Source organism: Myiozetetes cayanensis, unplaced genomic scaffold (genome assembly GCF_022539395.1).
Source record: "Myiozetetes cayanensis isolate MyiCay16 unplaced genomic scaffold, myiCay2020 scf2-11, whole genome shotgun sequence".
Taxonomy (NCBI): domain Eukaryota; kingdom Metazoa; phylum Chordata; class Aves; order Passeriformes; family Tyrannidae; genus Myiozetetes; species Myiozetetes cayanensis.
Genome location: NW_026087411.1, coordinates 439,802 through 465,497, shown reverse-complemented (window position 1 = coordinate 465,497; position 25,696 = coordinate 439,802). Strand labels below are relative to the sequence as shown.

Sequence of the window (25,696 nt, the reverse complement as noted above, 5' to 3'; positions counted from 1 at the left end):
TGTGAAAAGCTGATGCCTGTCTGGTAGTTCTGCCTTCTCATATTTCTTGTTTGTTGAAAAAAAAGAAAAAGAAAAAAAAAGGGGTTTTCTTTAACCCAAGTTAATCCCTCCAGGCTCATATGCTCATTTTCAATCTATCTCTCTACTTAAACCAATCTGGTTCCTTGCACAAGGAATCAGCACTCAGCACTCAACTTCCCTTCCTCTGCTCTGGGACTGGACACTGAGTTTCAGTGGCCATTGATATTATTTATTCACTGCCTGATATGCAGCAAAGATGCCAGCAAGATACAAAAAGGGTGACAGCTTCACTGGGCAGCAACTAGTCTAGATGGGACAAATCTCTGGAGCTCAAACTTATCCGTGTCAGCTCTTCAAATGTCCAGCACTTGCAGAATTCAATACTGCAGGATTTCACACCAAGTGTCCTCCTGCCTCAATCCCACCATTACAGAAACAGCCCCTGGGCACAGGTGAAGAGGCAGAACTCCTGACCAGCACCCTGTTTCAAGAGCACAAGCAGCTCCTTCCCAGGGTGAAGAACTCCGCTGTGGGTCACACAGGATTTACTGGTGCTGCTGAGATTCCATCGAGGATGGAATATGTTCCAAGCAACAGACACCAGCAACCCTTGGCATGGGGGAGTTTTACAGTGCTACTTTTCCTACTCCACTTGAATCCAGAGTGCAGCATTCCAGCTGGGATCCCACTTGCAGGCACACTTCAGCCCATTTCCCTGCAGCAATTCCATAAAGGAGGAGCTACGGAGAGGAGCAACGCCAGGTTAATGAAGGCAGATGCCTGGACCCACTTACTGCTTGTGACGGTGCCACAGAGCAACCCGAACCCGCTGTATTTGCCAGACCCTGCAATGCAGGAAGCACTTACTTGACAGGAGCTTGGGGATCTGCTGCTGGCCGCCCAGCAGGGGCCTGGCGTAGGGGCTGCCGTAGGCTCCGAGCGGCACGGCGTTGGGATACATGCCCGGCATCCCTCTGTCCCTCAGCATCGTGTGGCTGTGCCGGGCAGCGGGAGCAAAGGAGAAAGGTCAGGGGGTTTTGATGAGTTCCATCTCGCAGCACAGCTGCCACCCTGCCCACCCACAGCCCCAGCCCCCTGCAGCGTGCCAGAACAACCCCGGGATGTGCTCGTGGATCGGGGCCCAGGCGCATCCCCACACACGCACGTGCCCCGGGAGCCGCTCCCAGGGAAGGGCTCAGATTTGCAACAGCACAGCTGTCCATTTCTTTGAAACTATGACCAGGAAGGACAGAAGAGGGTTCACAAGTCCAGCCCCAGAACAACTCTGCTTCCCAGCACAGGAGCGAAGGGAAAGGTGGTGCCTTTTCTTCTTCCAGCTCCTCCAGCTCCCTAAGATAATGAAGGTATTTTCTCTTCCTAAGAGACACTTCAATTTTATTTGCTAGTATTAGTCTCCTTTAGAGCATTCTCTTCTCTGGCTCTGATAAATGTATGGCTCCTTGCACTCCCCCGTATGGAAGGCCATTTAATTGAACTTTATTGTTTATGTGATATACAACCCCAGCTTGTTTTCCCATCCTCACACTACACTGCAGCACCTGAGAAAGTTACCTGGATTTCTGGAGAACTAACAAAAACTGACTGTGGCAGTGCCTGGCAAAGGGACCATTGAACAGATTGTACAGTGGAGCACGGGGTTTTTACAGCTTTGTCATTTCTAAAAGCATAAAAGATACTCCTGTCTTCATTGACAGTCTTAATTATCACTTGTGTGCAATATTCTCATTGTACCTTCTGTACTTCAAGCAAGTATCCACCAATTTAAAAAAAAAAACAAAACAGTAGGAAAGCAAGTAAGAAATATTTAGGAGGGGAAAAAAAATTAACTAAGAAGTGAGAAAGGCACCGCTGCAAAATCACTGCAACGGCCCGGTTTCAGAATATTGATTTTAAATATCGGACACCAACGCTTGGAACACCAACACCTCATCTCAGACAGTCCATGCCCGCTCCCTTGGTTTGGTTTTTCTTTAATTTAAGAAGCAGAACAGAAGGGCTGCCAGCCCAGCAGACTCACCCCAAGGTTCTAAAGGCCGACTGGTCCAAGTGCACTGGTTTCCTGTCTCGGTTGAAGCCAAGCTGTGGCCTCCAAGGCCTGCCGTCGTTGTTGGTTTTTTCCCAGTCTCCCGGCTTCAGAACCGGAGCAGGTTTCCTTTGGAATAAAAAGAGTGCCATAAATATTTATCAGGGCGAGAGCTCGGATGAATAAATCACACTAGAGTTCCTTGAAAGGTGAGAGCTGGCACTTACTTTGCCCCAGGTAACACTGTAGCCTTGAAAACAAAGTCTTCAGCAAACTGTGGATCTTTGAACGAGATGCTGGAAGAAAATATTTGAGGATTAGGTTCACTTCACAATGAGGACAAAGTGAAAAGCCATCACTGCTTTATTAACAGTGATGTACACAACAGGAGAGAGTCATTTCTACTGGCACAACACATTACAGAGCACTGGGTTTGCAGTTCCCATCTCCTGCTGTAGTATCCAGCTCTCAGGTAGGTCCCACCAGGGACATGTTTGAAGCACAAGACACCACCTTGTTCTCTCAGGATCCACCATCTGATACAGAAGAATGCCTGGGGTGCCAAGGAAGCTAAAAGCAAATGGCTGAGTAGAATAACCTCGCTCCTCCAGCTGAGATATATCTGCTTTTCAACACCAAGAATGAATGAGACTCCAAGGAAAGAGAATAATGGCCCCTTGGAAAATTCAGCCTCAGTCACACGAGCTGAAGAGCAGAACCCTGACTGCTCATACCATCTCCAAAGACAGGAAGAAAAATCCTTGCGACAGAGAAATGGAGAGAAGTGCAAAACAACTCAAAGGCCCTGACAGTGGCAGATGAAAAGCCAAAACCTTCCTTTAACTCATTAATCACAGTAACTACATCCCCATTTAGAACATCCTTCCCACAGTACCCTGACAAGCCACAGCTCAGCATTTCTTCCTGCCTGTTCTAGTTGAACCAAGTCAGGCCCCTCTGAAGGAAAAAAATTACACAGACAGATCACAAGTGATTTTCAGTGTCTCAAGTATCTCATGTGGCTCAAGAAGGGAAAGGTTACAGCCCCGAGCCTTGCAAATCCAACAACAGACCACCACCATAAAATGAGTTTTGAGTGCTGTGTTTGTACCCCGTGGCACTAAACCCAGAGGTTACTGACCTGACTGCAGAATTCTGTGTGAGATCCCGCAGCATCGGAACAGGAGACTCCACCACCCTGAGCAAGAGAGAAACCTCTGTCAAAACATCAGCAACACATTCTCACCACTTGCTGCACTCCCTCTGCCAGCTAAGCCTGTGACACCTAACAGGGATTTGAAAATGAACTTGCTTTTCCCCTAAATCCAGTAGTTCTACAAGGACTGCAATGACTGAATCCTTATTTCTCAGTGCCACAAGAGTTTTCTTTTCCCTGTTCCTTCCAAGAACAGCTCTGACTTGCTCATACTCCTCACAAGCCATGACAAGAATGGAGAAATGCCTATTAGTGTGACCTGGGATGCATTACCTGTGCAACAAAGTCAGTGTTTGTGCATTTAATGCAAACGAGCCACTGAACAGCTGCTTATGCCTCTGAGCACAGTTAGAGAAATGAAAGGTGAAGATTACACTGATCATTTCTCTAACTAAACGCATTCTCTGGAAAACAAAACATATGAGCATTCTTTGTATGTGTAGCTGGGAACAGTCCTGAATTCAGTGCTACAGGAACAAATGGACAAAGCAAAATATATCTCAGAAACCACTATCTGGATTTGTATCTAATGCAATGCAGATTAGCATATAAAAAGCAGAGTTTGGGGTTTGTTAGACAATGTGCACTAAAGGGAAGTCACATCAGCCCATATTCATATTCATACAAAAGCAGAGAGGCCAAACCAACACAGCCTTACTGAACAAGGCCACTGAGCACTATGACTTTTGTTACCCAGGCCTTGTTTACCCAATAAAACAATTACTAAATCCATAAAACCCAGTCCTCCATAGGTGAAATGAAAAACCAGATTCACCAGCAATTACACACATTAGGGCACTTCAAAGATTTCTGAGGCTGCTCTGAAAGCCAAGTTCTGAGGCTAAGGAAAGCAGGATTGTAGGATGGAAGTTTCACTTGGCTGGGATTTCCCACATGCTGGAGGTGGCACGCACCTGCCCTGAACCCTCAGGCCAAGAGTGCCGAGCCTCAGAACTACACACACTGCCTTGCTGGGAGTTTTAAGTTTCCCCTTGTGGGCACAGAGATATCTGCAGTGAAACACAGCTGTAAGTGCCCCAGGAGGCCAGCCCACACTCACTGGTCCGGGAGCACGGCGTTGTCGTTCAGGGTGAGCTTCCCCTGGATCCCGTGGCACAGCTCCGGGGGGATGTCCACGGGCTGTGGAGGACACAGTTGTTCAGATGAAGCACCTCATCAGCCCTTCAACCTCACCACTTGAGAACAAGTACCACCTACCTCTGCATTCTTGGTCTTGTACTGTTCCACAATAAAGTCACAGAGCGGGTGGTGCTTTCCAACAAAGAGAACGTCACCACCGAGGCTGTTCCTTCTGCCTGGGGAGATGAAGGGAATGGGGTAAGAGTTCAGAGCAAAGAGGGGAGGAAGGAACACAGCAGACCTGCCACACTGTCCTGGTGACAACTCCACAACAGCCAAGTCTCACTGTGATTCAGGAGAAAGCTTTATGAACATTCCTTGAGAGCGTAGGAAGGACAGTGTGTGCCCAGAGCAGGGTGGCTCTGGGCACAAGGGTAGTTGGCAGACAGTAACACACCAGGGATCTTGTGTTCAATGGGAGAAATGTTGAATTTAGTACAGAGTAACACTGCAGACCCAGACTGGCAGGGTAAAAAATCCAACCCAAAACCCCCCAGACACCTCCCACAGTTCACCCACAAGGAAATGGAGGAACAAACCCCTCCATTTGCCTCTCTACAAGCTACAAAACCAAACCCATCAGGATCACTCCGATTACCAGCAGCACCGCTGAAGAAGAGCCTGCCACAACTCAACCCCACCAAGCACCTGTTACACCTTGTTCATTCCGGGTGAAACACCTACGTGGCAACAAAATATCCCAAATCTTTAACAAGATAAGCCAATTCTTACTCTCTTCAGGGGTGAGGTCGGGGTACACCTCCTCCAGGGCAGCTCTGAGGCGGCGCTCGTCAACAAAGGGCAATAATGCAACACCTGGTAAAACCAAAACAGCCTTTTTTACGCCTATTGAGAAAACCCCAAACAACCCCCAAAAACAGACCAGCATTGGAAAGCTCTGACAGATTTCCTCAGCCAAGAAAGGGTTTCCTTCCACTGTAAAAACCAAAAAGCCCTGGGAAATTTATGACGAAAATTCTTCACATTTTGACTTCTGTCACTCTGACTATTGGTGGGAATCTGGACTAATGACTTTAGCTTTGTTTTTTTATTTCCCTTGCCATGAACAGCAGAGCTTTGCCTGGCCAAGGTGACAGGAGAGGCTTCCCAATAAACTGATATTGAGAGTTTCCTATTTGTGCCTGCCCCAGTTTATTGGTTTGCCATCACTTTAAGGCACAACATTCACAGGGACTCTGAACTCCCACTCTGAATTCCACATTTAAAACTTGGTCTGCCTGAAACACTTTTGCTTCAGGAGTCAGATTTTTATGTGGTTTTATTAAAACAAATGCCGTTGTCCCAGAACTGAAGGAAAGGACAACCCAAAACTTCACCTGCAGTGAAATTACACACAGTGTAACCAGCCACAGAATTCAGCAGACCTTGAGAATTAATATTCTCTAAGGAAAAAAGAAGCTGCATAAATACCATAGCTCTTTTTTCCATTCTTTGTATGCTCCCAAATATTTCTATATCCCCCAAAGCATTTTTGGCACAGTACTAATGAGCCACTGATTGAGCAGAACAAGATCCATTAATTAAATGCAAAGGAGACAAAAGACAATTACACAGTGAGGTTGGTAAAAACAGAAGAATGATTAATCTAGTTCAGGAAAAATTAACAAATCTGGAATGACTGCTGAAATTACTAATAATCATTACCAATCCAAAATCAGTTACTGAACTCTGTAATTTGCTCTCTGTAGTGATTTCTTTTCAAAAATACACCTGCTGTAGAACACTTGTCCCCACACCAAGCAACACAAGTTACCTGTGTGACTTAGTGCAGCCTTTTCTCACTAAGATAATTTCCCAATTCCTTCCTATTTTTACACATTCTTAAAAAAAAAAAGGAAAAAAGTAGCTGAAATTTCACCTTGCCAGGCGTATTTCTTCCCATTCAAATCAATAGCAAAATCTTCAGGGTAGAAGTCAATGATGCTTGATTCCTGTCATTGAGAAAATAAAAATGACCTTCAAAAACAGTTCTGACATGGGTTCAGAATGTCACGTGGTACCAAACACAACGCTAAGGGGGATGCAGAGATCTCTGACTAAGAAAAACACCTTTTAATGAATGCCATTTAAGCATCAGGTGTGGTTGGGCACTTCCATTACTCAGAGATTCAAAACAAGAAATTAAGCAGGAGAGAAAAGCTGCAGGTAATCTGCTGGATTAAGTTTTGGAAGGTTGCTGTAAGCAGCTAAACCACCTGCAGTGTAAGAGGGCCAGGAAACAAGTTCTCACTGAAACATCTGAATTCCAAGAAGTCGTTTTCAAGGATTTTTTTTTTTTTTTTTTTTTTTTTTTTCAGAATCCTTGCAACCTCCTACAAACCTCCTGGCCTCCAGCACTTTTGTTCCCGAAGCAAGAAGCTGCAGCAGGTCATGTTCACACCACTGCAAGGTGACCCAGCCTTAGAGAGTGGATACAACAAGGATTCTCACCGGATCTGTCATGAGCTTCCTCCACGTGGGCGGCAGGAAGTTCCCACTCGCAGCTGGAAACACTCCCATAAGTTGTTCAAGGGGCTTAAACTGTTGAAATCAGACAAGCAGGTGTGGGACACATCTAATGAGGTGTTGAAGCCCAAATAAATAAATGAATAAATAAATAACCCCATAAATAAACAAACAAAGCAGCCGTACCGGTTTGGAGCCTTTCTCAAAATCTGAAGGCATGTCCGCAATCCCCTCGAAGTCAGAAGCGAAGGGGGCATAGTGGAAAGGGTAGTACCAGTTCCAGGACGCACAGCCCTAAGGCAGAGAAGAGAGACAAAATCAGACACAACAGAAAAATTATCAACCTTAAAATCACGCAGTCCTGTCCCTAGAGATGGGAAAAGGAGCAGAAAGAAGCATTTTTCTGGCAGCAGGCAGTTTGCACTCCTGCTTCTCCAAGCAAAATCCCACTGCTACTTTGGGAAGAAGTGGGACCAGAGACCCCCCAGTATGCCCTACGAGGTGTGAAAATGTGAACAAGGCTTGCTGCAGGTTGAAAAGCATTCTGGCTTCAGCTGTTGCTTTTCTCTGCAGTACCAGCACTGATACACACTTGGAGCAGCACTTTGCTCTCTCCCTCTCACTCCTCTGCCTTGAACACTGGGGAATATAAAGCACGTCCTCAAAAAGGAGAAAATAAACTCAGAACCCACCAGAACACCCTGCACTTCGTAAAGGAAACGTGGTTCCAGGAGGTCCAAGTCAAGTTTTCACCTCCTCAGCTATTTTTCTTAGCAGCACCACTCGAAACAAAAGCCCACTACTATTTTGACTTCCAGTTCTGAACAAGTAAATGTCAACAAGGCTCCTCCAGAGATATTTTTGGCACAAAATTACAGCGACTGTAATTATTCAGTGCAATCCTTCAGATGGTTTCAGAAGGTTTCAAAAGCCAGGTGGATTGCTTTCTTTCTTTCCCTTCTTTTTTTTTTTTCCTCTCCAAACAGATGTTCCCACTAGTGGAACATGCCCTGCATTATTAGCTTTTTGTAGGAATAGAAAGGCAGGGAATGCATTCTGTCACAAGTTTCATGGACAGCCAGGAGTAGTTGCTGGCATCAATTTTTTATTATGGCACAAAGAAAAAAAACAACCAAACAAACTGTTCTGAAGTTGCCCCAGCCCCAACGACTTCCTAATCTAATTTCCATACGAGCAGGCAGCATTTTGCCAGCTGCTCCATCCCAAATACAACAGCCTGGAACGGTTTTGTACTGTTGTATCACTGAAGGTGAGACAGTTTTCCAGCAAGGACATTTCTACAGCTCACCTGAAGAGCCATTTACACCCCTGGGGACAGATGGGCACGTATGGAGTTGTGGGATATGTCTTGCCATGGTTAACAAGGACATGGTTTGCTTTCAGTCTGTGCAGGACCATAGGAATTCCCACCTATAAAGGTGTCCAGGTGACACCTGTCCTTTGCAAAAGCAGGTCCCAGGTCACACATACAAGGATGTGGAGAGCCCAGCAAACCTTAAACTCGATGATTTTCATCCACCATAACAAATGAGGCCAGAGCCCAAACTCAACAAATGGATACATGGGAAGGGAGGGGAACACGCTCCCACATTTTGCTCCAAGGGGGGATGAAAAAACCCCTGTTTTAAAGTGCACAGTGTTTGCAGGCATGTGAGGTGTTTGCCCTGCCTGTGCTCTGTGCTGGACAGCTGTAACAAACCAATTCCCGTGGAGGAATCGCTGACAAACCCCACCAGCTCCAGCACATTGTGCTCCCAGGTCACACAGCACAGCCAACTTACTTTGCCTTCAGGGCACGGAGCTCGTTATTAACCATCAGTGCAACAAACCCCACAATGTCCCACTAATCTCCTGCCGATCTGACATCTCAATTATCAAAAGATTCAAATCGGGTACAGATTACTTCAATCACAACACACTTCATAGAACATCATTACAGTCCACCGAGGAGACTGACAACTCTGTTCCTTTCCAATTCTTACTGGCATTTCACAGGCTTTGTCCTTTGTTCCCTCATTTAGTCACCTGCAATGTCATTATTCATGGCTTTGCACTGCAAAGGGAAAATGGCATCGGTCCTCACTGCACCAACAAGAGTCTTTACTGCACAAGGGAAACGGAACCACGGAATCACTGAGGTTGGAAAAGACCTCCAAGATCGTGGAGTCCAACCTGTGACCCATCACCACCTTGTCAACTAGACCAGAGCACTGAGTGCCATGTCCAGTCATTTCCTGAACACCTCCAGGGGTGGGGGAACTGCATTCAAACCCTGAGCACCAAGCACTTATTTTACATCTCAGAAAAAACCCCACTGCTTTTCCACAACAAGCAACAGACTGAAACAAAACTAGGTTGCAGGCACAAAGGAAAATTGAGAGATGAAAATCTGAGGTACCTGGTAATAATATCTGAGGACCCAGCAGAGCCCTTCCACGTAGGACTGCACAACCTTGCGACGGAATTTCTCGTCAGAGGCATCCACGTCAAACTTGTTTTTGTAGTAGCGCTGCTTCCAGCCCGTCTCCCACAGCCTGCAACACAGACACGGACACATCCTAACACAGCCCCATCACAGCTCTGAATTACACTGCAAGCCAAAGTCCCTTGCTACTTCACTTTCTATTTGCATACACTTTAAATGAAAACAGAAAAACTGATGCTCAGCAGCAAGAGAATGAGATGGGATGGCTGGCATCCCAGAAAATCCAGATGGAATCCTGAAGCTCCCACCCTGATAAACACAGCTCCAGTGTTAGAAGCAGGGTGGATTTTCAAAAGTGGGCCTGTTGCTGTCAGGATTTCTCAGGACAGAATTGTTTCTGGTCAGCAATTCTGTATTTCTCATCAGGAATCTGCCATTTGAACTTAGTGCTTTAGCTCTTCCAGGAGAGCAAACTCCTCCCCTTCCTTATTTCCTTTAATCTGCCCTAGGCCAAAATCTTTATCTTACTGGAATATCTTCTCACGCCAAGTTCATTCCTTTATTCTTAATGGTTCTCTCAAGAAGAAAAGTGACACAGTTTTCCTGCTCCTCAGAATAAAAACCAAGCAAACAAATGGTAATTTCTAAGTCCTGTTGCTGTTCAGACAAGCTGTGATTACCAGCAGCACTTTCTGCAGCCCAGGACTCCTGGGCTTCCTCACTCACATGACATCAGCTCCTTTTCCTGGGGGATTTTCCATCCCTCATGCCAGAGATGGATATTGGAATCAAAGGGGCCATCCTGGCCGCCCTCCATCCTCCCTTCACACAGCTCCCCCTCACGTCTGTGTACAGATGGGGCAGGGGAAAACAAAAACTTGCTCCTCTTTCACACACAAGCACCTGAATCCCTCTGTATCATGTCAGGAAAAAAACAGACTGGTTAAATCTGATAGCCCCTCCACAATGATTTTTTTTTTTATGCAGAAGTTTATTCCCAACAATCCCAGCTCGGTGCTGAATATCATATCTGAAAATCAGCACACAAAATCCCTTTCCAAAAAGGCTGAGACCACTTTAAATATTTAAATATTCTGAGATACAGAAGAGCTTAAATAACTGCAGTTGAATGTAGCACATCCTTTTCCTTGGCAATACCAACCCTGACAGAACTCCTGCTGCTCAAAAATCACCACAGTTCCTTCACACTGCTCACTATAAAACTGTTAAAGCTTCCTTTAGAACCTCTGCTAAAGCTCCAATGGAAAGAACATTAGCATTGATCCTGATTTTACATAGGGTTTCTGCTTGTTTGATTAAAAAAAACCAAATCAATCCATTTAGATATGCACTTACAGGGAAGACAGAATGAGAGCTGGAATATGGGATACTGGAAGAGCTGATGGGCTGGATGTCACAAATATGTCGTGACAACAATCCTCAGTGTTTTCCCACGTCCACTTGACTGCACACAAAACCCCCTCCTGGCTACATTTAAAGGGTAGACCCCTTAACAAACCACTGCAAAGGCCTGCAGTTAATGGCAGTAGCTTGATTTAAACCTTTGATCAGTGCAGACTCACTGGTAGTTAATTCTCATAAAATTCCCGTCCCTTAATAATCCAAGGATCAGCTGCCCTAAGACAATTAAAGAACTCACAGACAAACCAGGGCCTGCCACAAATCCAAGGTGGAGGAGAACACGGCGTGGCAGTCGGGACAAATAAAGCTGCCCACGGGAAGGTAACTGAGCCGGAGGGGTTAAACAGCCGGAGAATTCCAGCGTGGAACATTCCACTCACATAATCAGGGCTGAGCAGGGAATGTCTCGCCAATCTCGGGCTGGGTCTCAAAGGGAGCGTGGCTCCGAGGCTGCAAACCTGCACGCATACTAATCTGGGCACTCAGACTGAACAGCCACAGCTCACCCATCTCCCCGGAATTTACTGGATATTCCAGCCCTCCACATTAATTACCGCTGGATAAAGAGATCATAGCAGAGCATCCGAAGGCACTGCTGCACTAAGCTAAATGGTATTAATTAGGCTGCATCTATTTCGGCAATTTGCTAACAAAAAGTGCTACAAAAAATGGCTTCACCTGATATTATCCTCTGGCTCAGGTTCACTGTCGCTGTCCTCAGCTTTCCGCTTAATTCCTCCTCCCAGGGCCGGGCTGCCATCAGGAGTCAGGCTGGTATTTGGAGATGCTGAAGTTGTCTGGGGTCAGAGTTATTACAGATAAATAGGGGAAGGGGGGAGGAGGAGGGTTTACCAGGCATTTTAAACTCGAGTTACAATTAACAGCTCTGTAATAATCACACGTGTTGTTTTCAGTTCCAGAAAAACTCCAGGCAAAGGCTGCACAACCCTTAACCCGTCGAGCCAGGGAGCAAATGGAAAGAAGAACACACCTCTATTAAAAGGCAGGCACTGATTCATACAGGCAAAAGTATCATTGGACTGGAGAAGGAAAAGGATGCAATAAACCAGACAGCAGAAATCAGTAAAACACGCCATTCTGGATATATTCCAATTTTGGAGCACCCCTGTTTGCTCTAGCCCTGCAGCTTCTGTTAAAGCTTCACTCTGCAGCACCAGGGAAAAACACACACGAGAAAACAAATGGTTCTTCTAATTCAGGACTGCCAGAAATACTGAGTTTCTTCACAGCTGGTCTTTTAAACTCCTCTAAAATTTGTCTATTTTAATATTACAGAGTCAAAAAGAAACATCTCCCACTCCATAAGGGAACTAATGTGCTTAACTCAGGTGCAAGAGTTTCAAGATTAAAAGGCAAGAACGGTAGAAATTACACTTTGAAAAAACATATTGTATTTAGACTTCAGAGACAGAACCCACATCTTTACGATGAAAAGGACCTTTAATTTTTTCACTGTTTGAAGATTTATACCCAGAGAGAAAATATCTGTCATAACTGTTATTTCAAGTTAACAATCAACACTTCTAACAGAGCACTTAACTTATTTCCAGTTTTCCCTCACTAACGCCTTTCCCAAAATTTCATCCAAGTTTCCCCTTTCCACAAAAATTGGTTATTAAAAGCCTCTTCCTTGAAAAAGAATGTTTTTGGTGTCTGCTTTTCAAGAAAGCTCAATGGGGTAGAGAAAAAAGCTGTCCAGAGTACGACGGGAGGTGATGATTTCCCTTCTCGGTGCAAACGCCTCTGAACATCTACTTACAGAGTTCTGCCTCTCGTGCATCCTCATCTCAAAGGCAGCTTGTCTGGGGTTACAGATTGCCTGAGGGCTGGATCGATTTCCCAGGGCTTGAGGGGAAAACTGCCCACCAGGAATGAAAGAAGGTTGATCCCTCTAAAAGATAAACACAGACAAGCCCCCTGAACAAGCTGTGTAATCTCCCCTGCAGTGACATGATGCTCCCTCACAACTTTCAGATTAACATGTTATACAAACCCAGTACAATTTACACGCTCACATCATCTTAAGTTACCTATGCTTAATGATCTTAACCAGACATAACACTTCTGAGTTACAATTTATTAAGCTCTTTCACAAAACTGCCAAAACCCCCCAGCACTTTGTGCCTGTGTTCTTTCTACACGGGTCAAAAGGCAGTTTTTGGGGGGCTTGGTCCGACTTCCTGGGAATGACACATTCTTTGTAAGCAAAGTGAACAAACAACCTCTGCCACTCTAATAGGGACAGTCAGAAAGTCATCCCTTCAAAAATGAACACAAGGTCCAGAGAGCACTCAGAGTGGGGACAACACAGGCCCTGACAGTTTGGGAAGCTCCACTTACCCGAATGCCCCATCCAAGAACAAAACTAAGTGGAAATGAATACACAAGACCCATTTTTAAAATATCAGAATATTTGGGGAACAGATGAAAATTCGCCCCAATAGTAGAGTTTCAAATTTTTTAACTTTAAAATGTTTTACACACAGGCCAGGAAACACCTGCAGTTCCAGCCACCACACCTGCCAAAACCTAAAGTATCCATTTTAAGTCTTGCTAGTTTTTGCATCGGGTAAGGAAGTCACTTACCTTCAACCTTTTCCTTTTTTCTTTCTGCCGTCTTTTAAAGTTATCCTAAATGAAGAACAAAGGGAAATAAAGTCAGTCAAGCATACAGATTTCTTGGGAAGTTATCTCATTACAATCCTCAACTGGCAGTGCTATAAGGCCTGGCAGCCCAGGAAAAAAAACTCAGCTGGAAGCACATGATCCTTTTTTGAGTGTGGAGGAACTCACCAGAGATTATAACCAACAAAAAGCCACAAAATCTGGCTTATTTTTCCTTATTTTCTTAAAGGAGGGTCCTGGGCTAACAGTAATGCACATGACTAAAACTTACATCGTCATCTTTTCTCTTTTTGAAAATACTGTCCTCAACTTCTCCAACCGCCAACATGATCATCTGGACCCGCTGCAGGTTGACAAACCCGCTTTCTGTGAGGTACCCCTGCAGGTTAGAGAACAACACGGTTGAAAAATAAGCCTGCTTTGTAGCAAACACTCAGACATTTTCAAAGGGAAAGGAAAAGCTCTCACCCCGGTTTTGTGCACCACGTTTTTGTAGATGTTAACCAAGCGATCGATTGCTCCCTCCCTAAATACAAACCAAAGTGTGAGGCTCCTGTTAGTTAGAGACACAGGGAGTACATTCCTGCAGGAGAAGAAAGCACGTCCTCATCTACCTGATCTCCAGAGATGGCAGGTGGGGCAGAAAGTCATTCCCCACGAAGAAGCACATGAAGACCCAGTCATCAACACTCCTCTCGAAATCAAACGTGAACGGCAGGCTGGCCATGGTGAGTTCTCTCTCCAAATACTGCAACACACGAACAAGGACATCAGGAAACGCTGCATGGAGCTCAAAATGTTATTTATACACAGCACTGGAGTAAGTGCTCCAGCTCACCTCTCTCAGGACGCACAAGCGGATGAAGATGAATTCCTGCTCTGCCACAGGAAGGGTGTCGGCAAACTGGTCGTGCTGAAACCAAAGGAGAGTCACGTTACACCCCAGCTCTCCTTAGAGCTTCTCCAGCTCCACTGCCAAGGAGCTCAGAGGGATACAAGAACGGGCTCCCAAGCCCTTTTTCCAAGCATGCCTTTTGCTGCTTCGTGTGTCTGTTCAGTTACTGATCACTCGTCCTCACCAGTGGAAATAAACCCCAAACAACAGAACACCACAAGTGAGGATATCAGCTTTGGCATATTATTCTTGCACTGCAGAAGTACAATTTTCACCTCTAAGAGGACAGCCAGGTATTTTCAACAACAATTTGCATCATGCTTCAGCCAAAACTGACAGCAAGAACTATCTGAGGGTCTCATTATACATGAGTTTACAGATTAAAAAAAAAATAAAATCTAGAAATAGTAAAATTCTTACCTTTCCTTGTTTTTCTCTGGGCAAACCTTGGCAATCCTTAACCTCATGACCCATCTGGTTACAGAGAGCACATGGTTTGGGTTTATTTGGTTTGAATTCTTCCCTAATTATAGTGAAGTTTGGTTCGTGTGTAGCCAAGCCAAGCATAATCAGATCAGCTACCAATCAAGAAAAGAGTAAAACATGATGAAGGATAAACAGTATTAAGCTTTAAAAAAAAAAAAAAAAAAAGTTTAGAAGCAAAGTAGATTCTGCCTTCAGCAAGTGTGAGCACACCAATGTGCTTTACCCACAGACCACCCCCTCAGGACAACCACGGGGAGCTGCGGGCAGGGCTGCACCTTTGCCCATCCATTACACAGAGCTTTCCCAAACTGACAAATCCACGGGATTATTGACACAGCTCCAAGTGAAACACAGTCCAATTCAACCCCAGAACAGCAGAAGAAAGTTTGACAGGACACATTTCTAGCAAGAGAGAACTCACCATCAGCCCCACACAGACAGTGGTGAGTGTTTGGATCATGATTTGGTTGAGCTGTACAAAGGAAAATTACATTTAGTCAGAGTCATGTAAAATAAATTATTATTGGCCATACCTCAATTTAAAACAAAAGGTCCACATTTGCTGGAATTTTACCTCTCTGTCTCCTAATGTAATCCATGATTTTATGTTCCCCTTCACCCGGAGCACTGGCATCCGACAAGATAACCTGGAAAACATTCAAATGATGCCAACAATTAATGCTGCCACAGTGAAGAACAACAACTTATGCAGTTCATACACTGAGTACAGAACCTGACTTAGGAACACTTGAAATTCTAATCTGTAGTTTCAACTGTTTCAAAATGAAACTGTTTAGGAGGCTGGAACTAGTGAACAGACCTTCATTTTTCTCTGCCAATTCCAGGATGAAGGTGACATATTGATGATTCGAATCCCACTGAAATGATCAGGCCATATTTTTGTTTCCTGATAAATTACCAGGGCAATGAAACAGGCACTAGAGAACCCACAGATTAAGCACACATGTGTCTGCTTCCCTTTGGATCTTCCCAGCCCATTGATGCACTGAAAAGTGATCACAGCAGCCCCCTCCTCACCCTGATGTCAATTCTTGGCATTGGCATTTATTAAGCATTAGCTTAATAAAGCATTAGCATTTATAAAAACTCAGGTCTGATGGAGGGAATCAAGTAGAGCCAACTGCCCTCTAATTGGGCCACTTGAACAGTCAACTCCTGGCAAATAACATGGGCAGCTGCACTTACTGACTCCTCTGCCCCCTTGTGCAGAGCAAACACAGGACTGGCAGAAAAAAACTCGGTGGGAGTGGAGTGCTTGAGGAGAGGAAGAGAGAATTTCCAAGTCCAGAAAAGCAAGAAAGCTGACATGTATTATTTTCATTGCCTGCCATCCATCGTTAGAGTAACAGATAAAATGTAACCCACTGGGGTAGCAATTAGAAAAAAGAAACAGTGCAAAAATTACATCTACAAAGTATCTCAACACTTTCCCCGAAAGAAGCAAAAGTGTTCCTAAAAGGCCTGTCTCCCATTATGTCAAATTGTGGCTTGTACTGGCAAACCATCCCTTTGCTCTTCAGTGAAATCAAAGCAAATGGTGCTGGGAGATGGAGTTATCAGGAGGAAATGGTCTCTGAAGTCACAGCAGGATGTGCAAGTTGGCCCATTATGAATAACAGCACAGTGCCAGGGCAAGAGATAAATCTGTTAAATTTCTGCCCTTCAGTCAGTTCCCAGCCCAGCCCAAACACCTCCTTCATTTTCCTCAAGTAGGAAACCGGGCAACTCACAGTGAGGTTTTTCCAGCCCGGGTCGCTGTTGAGGCGGTCAGCGATGTAATAGCGCAGGCATTTCGCCAGATTGTCCATGAACTCAGTCCCCTAAAAAGTGCAGGGAGGAAAGAAATGAAACCTTCATTCAGGCACTGGCAATTGCTGGGTGAAGTGCCAGGTCACTCACCGGGGTAATGCAGTTGCTGTCAAATCTCTCCTTCACTTCTTCTGGAGGGAGAAAGCCACCTAGAGCCACAGGAACAGGGAGCAGAGTTACATCAGTGAGCACCATTAGAAACGTTTCTGCATGACAAAACCCCAGAGGGCTCCCCAGGTAACAATTAACTTACCCAAATCAGTTTCTTAAAAAACCCAGAACACCCACAAACCACAATGAAACCAGCTCTTACCATTATATTATCTCCAGCTTATAGTGTTAGTACATTTACAAACGTGACTTCAGCAAACACTGCTACACACTCCCCGGTCACTCTAGCCGTGTCACCATCACCCTCAGAAAGTTGCTCTGACTTTTGTTTCCTCGCTGAATTCACAGTTTCCACTGTCAAGTAACTACCCTTGCTCGCAGCTCATTATCCCTGTGTAGGAGTATTTCCACCTGATCCCTGCTTTTAAGCCTCAACACTCCTTGCAGCAAGCCCTACAAATGTGTACTTCCTTCCACAAGAGTTTTGGTGGCTTCCTCACCACGTTTATCCCTGCTCTTCTGTTCAATTTATTTTCAAAAGGAATTAAGAGCACTCAACAGAAATTCATTTCAGGCAGAAGAAGAAAAAAGTGACATTTTGTTTTATCTTAGTTCTTAACTTGGGAAAACACTGATGCAGCCTTCCTCAGGCTTGCTGTCCCCTCCCTCTCCCAGCAATGCAGAGACATCCCTTTTCTAAACCTTACTGAGTCTTTCAAGGCAAGGTGATTCCCATCAGAACACCTCCAATACGGTCACTGTTTTACCTTTGGCCAGAATTTCTTGTCTTATTTTCTGTTTCTCCTCAGCAGCCTCCATGCCCTCCTTCGACGCTCTGAATCTCCTCGACCGCTGCTGGTTCATTTTGGCACGTGGGGCCTAAGAAAAGGAACGAGATGTGCTTGAAGGTCCTTTCCAACCCAAACCGTTCCACGGCTCTGTGTGCTGAGGGGAGATGAGGATCAGGTGGGGAGAAAGACAAGCTTCCAGCCTCAAAGGTCCCTTAAGGCTGTGAAATATTCCACACCACAGCTCCATCACTGCCCATCTGAAGCGCAGCTGCTCAAACCAGCTGCTCTGGCCTTTTCCAGCCTGCAGTGTAAATTATTCCTAAGGCCACAGAACACAGGAGCAGAAGTAGTCTCAGTGTTACTGCCTTTTACAAGTTTCCAGCAAAGCTCAGGCTGCAGCAGACTCCATTAGCCAGCTCCTACAGCCCTGGGGATAACAAACCCCAGGGGTACTACTAATCACCCTCACCACAATTCAATTAACAGTCTATTTTACCTTTAGCTTTTTCATTTTAGAAAACCACTTCCAAAAGGATCTTACGAGACCTGATGGCATCTCCCCTGACAGCACAGTTGGAAAGGAACTGTGTCAGTACTTACCACTCCATCTATAGCCATGTAAAGGAGCCTCCTCGGCCTCACGATGTTGAAGATCCTGTCAATGTACTCAAAAATCGCGACCATCATCTCATCTTCATTTTTGGGTGCTGGCCTAGAACACAGGGCATTCAATTTAATGACTGAAAAGCTGTCAGTGAAGAGACATGCCAGCTGTGAAGAGACAAGAAAGTGCCTTACTTGTCCTCTGGATGTGTGCAAGGGTGGATGATGCCGTTCATGTCCAAGTAGAGGTTATCGAACTCCACCTCGTTGGGGTTGGGTTTGCTTGTGTCGATGGGAACCTTGACTCCATTGCACTCCTTAGCCTGGGGGTGCAGTCAGGACAAGGTTTCAGTACCAATAACCAGGACTTATGAATGCATGGACTCAAAAAAGTAGTTTTTTTTTTTTTTTTTTTCATTTCATTTCCCCCCCCCCAGTGGAAGTAGAAGAAAAAGACAGCAACAAGTGCCCACATGATCACTTGAAGATGCACCTTTCACTGTTAAATAGCCCTTTTTTCAAAAAGCTGTCTGTAAACCAGCACAACCAGAAAATGCCATGATAGGTTAAGGCAGAGTTGTTAATTTCTGCTGAAAAGAGAAGTTTCCACATCCCGTATTATTCCAGACAGCAATTCCTTTTACTGCCAGGACCACACTGATTGCTCTATGAGAAGGAAGGAGAGATCCTTTCGGATCCCCCAGCCAAACCTCCACATTGGCTCTTCATATCTTTCCTTTCCTCATGACCACCAAAAGCACTGAGAAGCTCAAAGCCCTGAACTTCTCATCATCCCAAACCCCCCAGAGCCACCTGTGTTCCTGGACTACCCCAGCAGTGGATTCTTCAACAAGGTGGATCAGCCACCGTGGTCAGTTTTGTTTCCTCGCCACAATTTTGGGTTTGTTTGTTTTGCTCGGGGTTTTGTTGTTGTTGGGTTTGTGGTTTGTTTTCTTTTTTTTTGGTTAGTTTGGTCAAAAGGCAATTAGCCCTGACTCTCCTGTCCCTCTCCAACACTCACTCCCTCTCCCTTTCAAGGCAACACCTCCAGCCACACAGGCAGCACATCAGATTAAACCCCAACAGCACAGGAGAGACATGAGCTGAGCAAGGAAAAGCCCCATGGTTTCCAGAGGAACTGAGGCTGCAACATCCCAGGAAAGTAGAATGAAGCACACTCTTGAACAGCCTGGCATCAAGCAAAATTAAAAAAGGAATGGCACGTTCTGAGGCATGAGCTGACTGAACTTATCCTTGTCTTAGAAGACCAAACCCTCTATAAAGCAACATAAGTCTGGATTTGGTAGCTACATTTGTCACTGCTACAGGTGCGTGGAATTCTTTCAGGGCAATCTGTGAAGTCATTTTTAAATAACCGAACACTAAGCCCCCTATTTTAAAGAGGGAAATTTCTGCTAATTTACATCATTCTAATGCTTGGGTTCTACCTGATCCCCCCCCCAACACTCTCACCCAAGCTGAACGGGATTCAGGGGACATCAAAGGCTTACAACTGTGTGATATGGAAAATACACTCTGCCTGCCACAGACCTGATTTCCAGTCTCCCAGGCAAAGCACAATAAGTGTGATCTCGTTCAGATCCTTCACAGCCAGTCTCCATCTGCACAGCCCCACAAACCCATCAGGTTTTTCATGTAACAGCCTTGTAGAAGGTTTAAGTATCTGGCAGCGATATCTCTTGTGATATAACTAAACTGTTCACTTCTAATCTACAGCCTCTTTTGAAACCATTGAAAACAGATCTTCAAACATGATACTTTAGTTGCAGCTTTATTAATTCGTATCAATTTGATTAAGAATATTCTCTCCTGGATTTTTTATTATCTTCAAGATCTTCCTCTCATTCTTCCTGCTCAGCTTTAAGAAGAAGATTATTTCTTTTTCTTAAATCTGATTAATCTAGCAAGGTAAGAGAACAAGGATCAACTTTTCAATATTTCAAAGAGACAAGCTACCGGGAGATACAAAATTTCTGATTAGGGAGATTTACAGCAATCCTAAAACACACACGGAGCTGATTACATCGTGAGAGAAGCTTAAATCCATCTACAGTAAGACAAACTACAGCTTCTCCCTGCTGTCCTGCTCTGCTCTCAGATTTACAGCCAGATTTGAATGTAAAAAACGTTAATGAACACGATTTATCCTGGCTGTAATTGCAACGTGCTCTTGAGTAGGAACAAGGCACCATGAGAGAGGCCACCAGGACCTGCCACTTCAGTTACTGCAGCTCTAACTCAGCCCCACAGAATTTGTTGGCTCTTTCCATTTATCTTAAAAGAAAGCTGTTATGAGCTCAGTCACTACAGGCCAGCAAAAGAGGACATGATCAGTGAAACCAAAGCTGCACAAACCTTTGTTTTAGCTCAGTGTGAGAGCAGCTTTGATTACACAGAGATTCATCTCCATGTTTACCAGTGTGACGAAAAGGGTAAATCCCCTGCTCTTCAAGAAACCCCCATACTGAACTGGTACACATGTATTTGCTGTTTGAACTGGGGCTGCTTTTAAAAGAGTTCTCCAGAAACAGCAGCATCTCCAGCAGGCACGAGCACGGCACAGGGCCGTGACAGCCCCCAAACTGAGGGATCCCTCAGGACAGACCCCATCGGGGATAACAACACCCAGGCAGCTCAGATCAGAGCCAGAACTCACAGGAGCTCAGAATTTATGGAAACTTTTAAGCCCCAACCCCTCCCTTTTTTTCTAGAATGGTTCTCCAGAAAAACATTTAGATCTTAATTATCCACCTGCTAAAAAATCACTTCTTGCAGTGACAGCTAAAATAAACCTCACACCTCACACCCAGAGAGGCTGCAACCACAGCTGTAATAAATCCACCACAGTCACTCACAGCTTTAACCAGATCTCTGATACTGCTTCATTGTTTAAATCTGAAAAGCAAAAACACCCTGAAAAGCACAGAACCGAACCCTAAAAGTGACCTGAAAACCCGCTGCAGGCAGGACAGCCTCAACACGGAATTCCTCTCTTCCCTCCTCTCCTCCACCTTGCTCCCACACTTTCTCCCCTTCGCAGGTGCTTCCCCTCCTGCTGCTACGGAAAGCCAGATTTTACAGCGTGTCTTTGGAAAAATCAGCTCCGTGTTTGGGCAGGACAGGTTTCTCCAGTACAAACACCAGCAGTGAGACAAACACTTCTGATGCTGCTCGAGGAAACAGAGCACAAGCACAGACTTGCTCTGAGCCTTGGATGCAGCGCGACATCCCGGGTTTGTGGGGGTACTCCAAAAATAAAACAAATCTCGGGGAAACGGAGGCGCTCCCAGACCCACGAATTGTTTTTAACCGCTTCCATTGCGCTTCCTCCCTCTTCCCAAGACTGCACTTGCGTTTCCAGCAAGTCCCGGGAGCTCGCTGCAGCTCCTAATTCCCAGGGAAAAAAACAAAAAGCTGTCTAAAGCAGGAACTAGGAACAGTTCACAAGAAGCAGCAAACAGTAAAGCCACTGCTCAACCCAAGACAATCTCACAAGTCCCACTTTTCCCTCCGGCGGCTGCACAAAGGCGGAGCCCACCGCGCCGGGAAGGGCTGGGATTCCAGGGAACGGGCTGGAGACCGGGAAATCGTGGGACAAACTCTATTCCCTGGTCCAGGCGCCCGTTCATTCCCTTGCCCCACGTGCCCGTTCCCGCTGTTCCCGTGCCCATTCCCGCTGTTCCCGTGCCCATTCCGTGTCCATGTGCCCATTCCCGCTGTTCCCCTGCCTCCCGCGGCGCACGTGGAGTGGAAACTGACGCGCTCGGGGCTCCCCCCGCGCCGGGGCCGCTTCCATAGGGAACCAACGCCCCCCCAAAAAACTCACCCCCCAAAAAAACCACGCCACAAACTCCCCGAACCACACCGGAGCCGCCGAACCTGCCCCCAGACAAACAAACAAACAACCAACCAAACAAGCCCAAACAAACACAACCACGCAGCGCCGGGGGATGGAGGCGGGCGGGCTCAGCGCCGCGGCCCAGCCGGCCCCGCGCAGCGCCAGCGGGCCCGCGGCGCGCCGGGCGGCTCACCTTCTCCTCCACGCAGTTGACGATGATGGAGGGGTACTTGCGGCTGAGCCAGCGGAAGAACGCCGGGACCCCCATGGCGGGGCCGGGACAGGGACCGGGACCGGGACCGGGATCGGGATCGGGACCGGCGGCTCCGCCGGCGCTTCCGGGGTCGGGGCCGCGCGGGGCACCGCGGGAACGGGGCGGGGCCGCGCCGCCATCTTGGGTGCGGGCTGAGGGCACGGCCATGGCGGGGGGGACCGGGAGGGAACCCCGGGGGATCGCCGCCCGCAGCCCCCACACAGCCCCACACAGCCCCCACACAGCCCCACAGAGTGCCCAAACAGTCCCACACAGTGCCCACACAGTGCCCACAGGGACACACAGGGCAAAGGCAAAGCCCGAGGGCTCCAAAGGGACACCCGCGCAGGGCAAAGGCAGAGCCCCGGGGCAGATGCGCCTGAGGCGGCAGCGCCGCTGCGCTCGGCTCGGTGTGACAACTTCCCCCGTGGGCAGCCCTGAACAGGCAGCGTGTCAGGACAAACACCCTCCGCTAGCCCTTTGTTAATGAAAGCCAAGCGTGGGCTGCCGCTGCGGGGGAAATCGGGCAGCAGCACCCGGCAGGGTTGCCCGAGGAGCCAGTAATGACACCCTCCAGAGACGTCAGTGATTTATTTCAGCGCTGCCCAGCCCTGGCCTGTTCCACAAATGTGCCCTTATTTATACACAGAGAGCCAGAGTTGGTAACTTCCCAAGCACAGCCCCTCTATTAGGATTGCTTAGTAATTTTCATGCAAGTTACACAAGCTACATCAACTTCCCTGCGTCCTCAGGGGAAAGGTTTTCACCTGTGCAGCGTCTTTTTTGACCTGTAGGCATGATTTTTAGTATTACAACAGACACAGTTCAGCTATAGGATACACAGACCTCGAGCATTTTGCCAGGTTAATAATGTATACACAGACAGACATTAACATCTTGATTTACTGTATCCTTAAAACTTGTTAGTTCCTGGATGCCCTTGACAAAGGGATGCCCTGTCCCACTGGGCAGGTCTCCTTTCCTGCTGGTTAGGCTTGAGAGTATACAAAGATCAAACATCAAAGAACATCCTGACTCAGGATAATCTTGACACATTCCACATTTTGCAACACCAGGAGTGGTTCAGGGCATGGCCGCTCTGTCCCCTCTGAAGGGGACGTTTCCAGACGCAGCCGGTGTGAAATGGCTCCATGTGATCCACGATGGCGGCACGAGGCAAAGAGCCCCCGTCCCCTCGCTCTGCCCGTGGCATAAGCAAATACTATTAATTTATGGCTGTTTGACGGCGCCGAAATGGAATTAAACCTTCGGGTATTAAACGGGATTAACGGGAGGCAGATTTTGCGCTCCGCCGTGTCCCGTCGCCGCACAGCAGCTCCCCTCGGAGGGCAGGGACGGGGGCGAGGACAGGGAAAAGCGGCCTGGGAATCATTAACAAAAATAACAAAATCTCAGCAGTGCTTGTTGAGTCAATGCCGCCAATTTGGGGAGCGGAGGGGAACCTTGGTACTGGGCTAATTCTCTGTGGAACAAATTAACCCAATATTGTGTCTCTCATTATTCTTATCCTCACTTGGCTGTTGTTAAGCCGTTTTCTGTTGTCGTTCCTCTCAATAAAATCTGTGACTTGAATAAATTTCCCCAGCAACTTTGTAGTGGCACCACACCTGTGGTATCAGCTAAAGATTGTCCTTTATCTGTTCCTTACAAAACAGTTCCCTGATTGAAGCTTCCTATTGTAGTGCTTCTCCTCCTGGAATTTCGTGCCGAGTACAGCAGCTTAGCATTAACATTTGGTTTGTGTTGATGGGCAATCAGTTGTTTTTCTGATAATGCCAAAGAGGAACAGAAGGCTGGCAGACACAAACGAAACGCGATCATCTTATCTTATAATTACTTGGGTAAACAAGTGCTGGAAAAATTAATACCGCAACAAACAGTTCCTTGAAAAGTCGGTCCAGGCACCAGCAGCCACAGCGGGGCACGAGCCTGGGAGCCACCTCCGAACTGCGTGTCCACGAGAGCGGCACGGAGCGCCGTGTCACTGCGCACCCGCGCCAGGAGCAGGGAAGGCTTCCCATTAGGGTATTTTCCAGAGATGAGTGGCGTGCCGATGGAAATCTGCCTGGGCTGTATTGATTCCAGTCCCCCCGTCCGTCACGTCACCTGCCATCATCCCCGGCTGCGGCGTGACAGCTGTGAAGGAGCAGAGCAGAGTTGACTGGCAGGATGTTTTGCATCTAATGAGTCTGTGCACAATAAGAGCACGGTAAACGCTGCTCCGGAGGAACTCGGCTATCGCTCCGACACCGAGAGGGAGAGATCCCGCAGCCATCTGTCACCTGTCACGGGCCGCGCGTCTGGGGCTGAGCCGGACTGAGGGATGGGAACCCCACAGGCTAGTGTCATGCCAGGAGATATAAAGTGGGCTGACATCAACAGCCGGGAATCACTCAGGAAGAGCTTAAAGCTGCACAGACACCACAGATACGAGGCAATGTCACGTGGCAGCACAGGCTGCTGGGGGGACTTTTCCGGGCTGACATTGCCTGAGCCATCCCACACCTGCAGCCTGGCTGTGGTGGGATACTGGGGAGCTTACCTTTGCCAGACGGGTAGGACCATCCAGAGCGAGTTCCCAGGAATTAGGGATGATAAGGAAAAGGCAGCGAGGAGCGATGACACCCCACCCTCGCATGCTGGGTTCAGGCATGATTCAGCTCTCCCAGGGGACACTGCCCTGCACAAGGAGAAACCTCATCGAGGCTCACCTGGCTCCGTCCTTGGTGCAGCTGATTTCCCAATTCCCAGAACATTCCAGGCTGCACCCTCACCAGTGCTGGACTGTAACCCACAGCATCTGGCTGTACCAAGGGTTTCTGCTCATTTCTAAGCCTTCCGTGAGCCATTATTTCAAACTGCTGAGCTCTCAGCTTACGTGTTTTTATTCAATTCAATGTTGTTACCTTTTTTAAGTTGTTTTTGAGGGACAGGGTGTGGAGATGGGTGGCTGTGGGAGACGTGGGGCTGCAGCACAGCACAGTTTAATTGGGGTGCTGGTTTCTGCTTTTGAACTTGTCGTCATGATGAACAGCTTTTTTTTTTAATATGTCCCCTGGTTTCTCCCTTCGAAAGAAAATCTCATGTTTAATGAACTTAATTTTAGATAAAAGGAATGAAAAGAAGGAAATTAAAAATGCATGAAGCTCCTAGAGTCATCCAATTACTGTGATGTCCACACAGCAGCACCAGCACGGATTTCACAAAGCAGGGAAAAGCAGGAAAGCACTGGGGCTCTCCACATGTAAATGCTGCTCTGTTCCAAAATGTGCTGAATTACAAATGGACATTTTTATGCATTTCTTCTTCTTGATCTGTTGCAGAAGAAGATAAAGATCAAATAAGCCAGCCCGCCCCAGCAGTGCCTGTCTGCGCACCCACAATGCTTGTCTGCTGCTTTCCAAAGCACGTCTAGCTCTGGAGTCCAAACAGTGGAATGCAGACAA

At 46.8% G+C, this 25,696-nt stretch overlaps 1 protein-coding gene across 1 annotated transcript in view; it reads right to left on the bottom strand.

The window, feature by feature from the left end:
• XRN2 (5'-3' exoribonuclease 2) overlaps positions 1-22,474 on the bottom strand; it is a 34,507-nt gene extending 12,033 nt beyond the window's left edge. Inside the window, exons 1-27 of the mRNA XM_050315320.1 lie at positions 22,170-22,474; positions 18,313-18,440; positions 18,115-18,226; positions 17,491-17,602; positions 16,703-16,761; positions 16,534-16,623; positions 15,357-15,429; positions 15,204-15,254; positions 14,717-14,874; positions 14,240-14,314; positions 14,016-14,149; positions 13,870-13,927; positions 13,673-13,780; positions 13,363-13,407; positions 12,536-12,667; positions 11,434-11,552; positions 9,307-9,442; positions 7,074-7,181; positions 6,873-6,962; positions 6,301-6,373; positions 5,154-5,237; positions 4,500-4,597; positions 4,342-4,421; positions 3,207-3,263; positions 2,293-2,361; positions 2,060-2,194; positions 889-1,016 (exon numbers count right to left, since the gene is read on the bottom strand). Coding sequence (XP_050171277.1) covers positions 889-1,016; positions 2,060-2,194; positions 2,293-2,361; positions 3,207-3,263; positions 4,342-4,421; positions 4,500-4,597; positions 5,154-5,237; positions 6,301-6,373; positions 6,873-6,962; positions 7,074-7,181; positions 9,307-9,442; positions 11,434-11,552; positions 12,536-12,667; positions 13,363-13,407; positions 13,673-13,780; positions 13,870-13,927; positions 14,016-14,149; positions 14,240-14,314; positions 14,717-14,874; positions 15,204-15,254; positions 15,357-15,429; positions 16,534-16,623; positions 16,703-16,761; positions 17,491-17,602; positions 18,115-18,226; positions 18,313-18,440; positions 22,170-22,397 — 2,740 coding nt within the window. The 5' untranslated portion in view covers positions 22,398-22,474. The remainder of the gene's footprint in view (positions 1-888; positions 1,017-2,059; positions 2,195-2,292; positions 2,362-3,206; positions 3,264-4,341; positions 4,422-4,499; positions 4,598-5,153; positions 5,238-6,300; positions 6,374-6,872; positions 6,963-7,073; positions 7,182-9,306; positions 9,443-11,433; positions 11,553-12,535; positions 12,668-13,362; positions 13,408-13,672; positions 13,781-13,869; positions 13,928-14,015; positions 14,150-14,239; positions 14,315-14,716; positions 14,875-15,203; positions 15,255-15,356; positions 15,430-16,533; positions 16,624-16,702; positions 16,762-17,490; positions 17,603-18,114; positions 18,227-18,312; positions 18,441-22,169) is intronic.
• Positions 22,475-25,696: the final 3,222 nt, after the last annotated feature.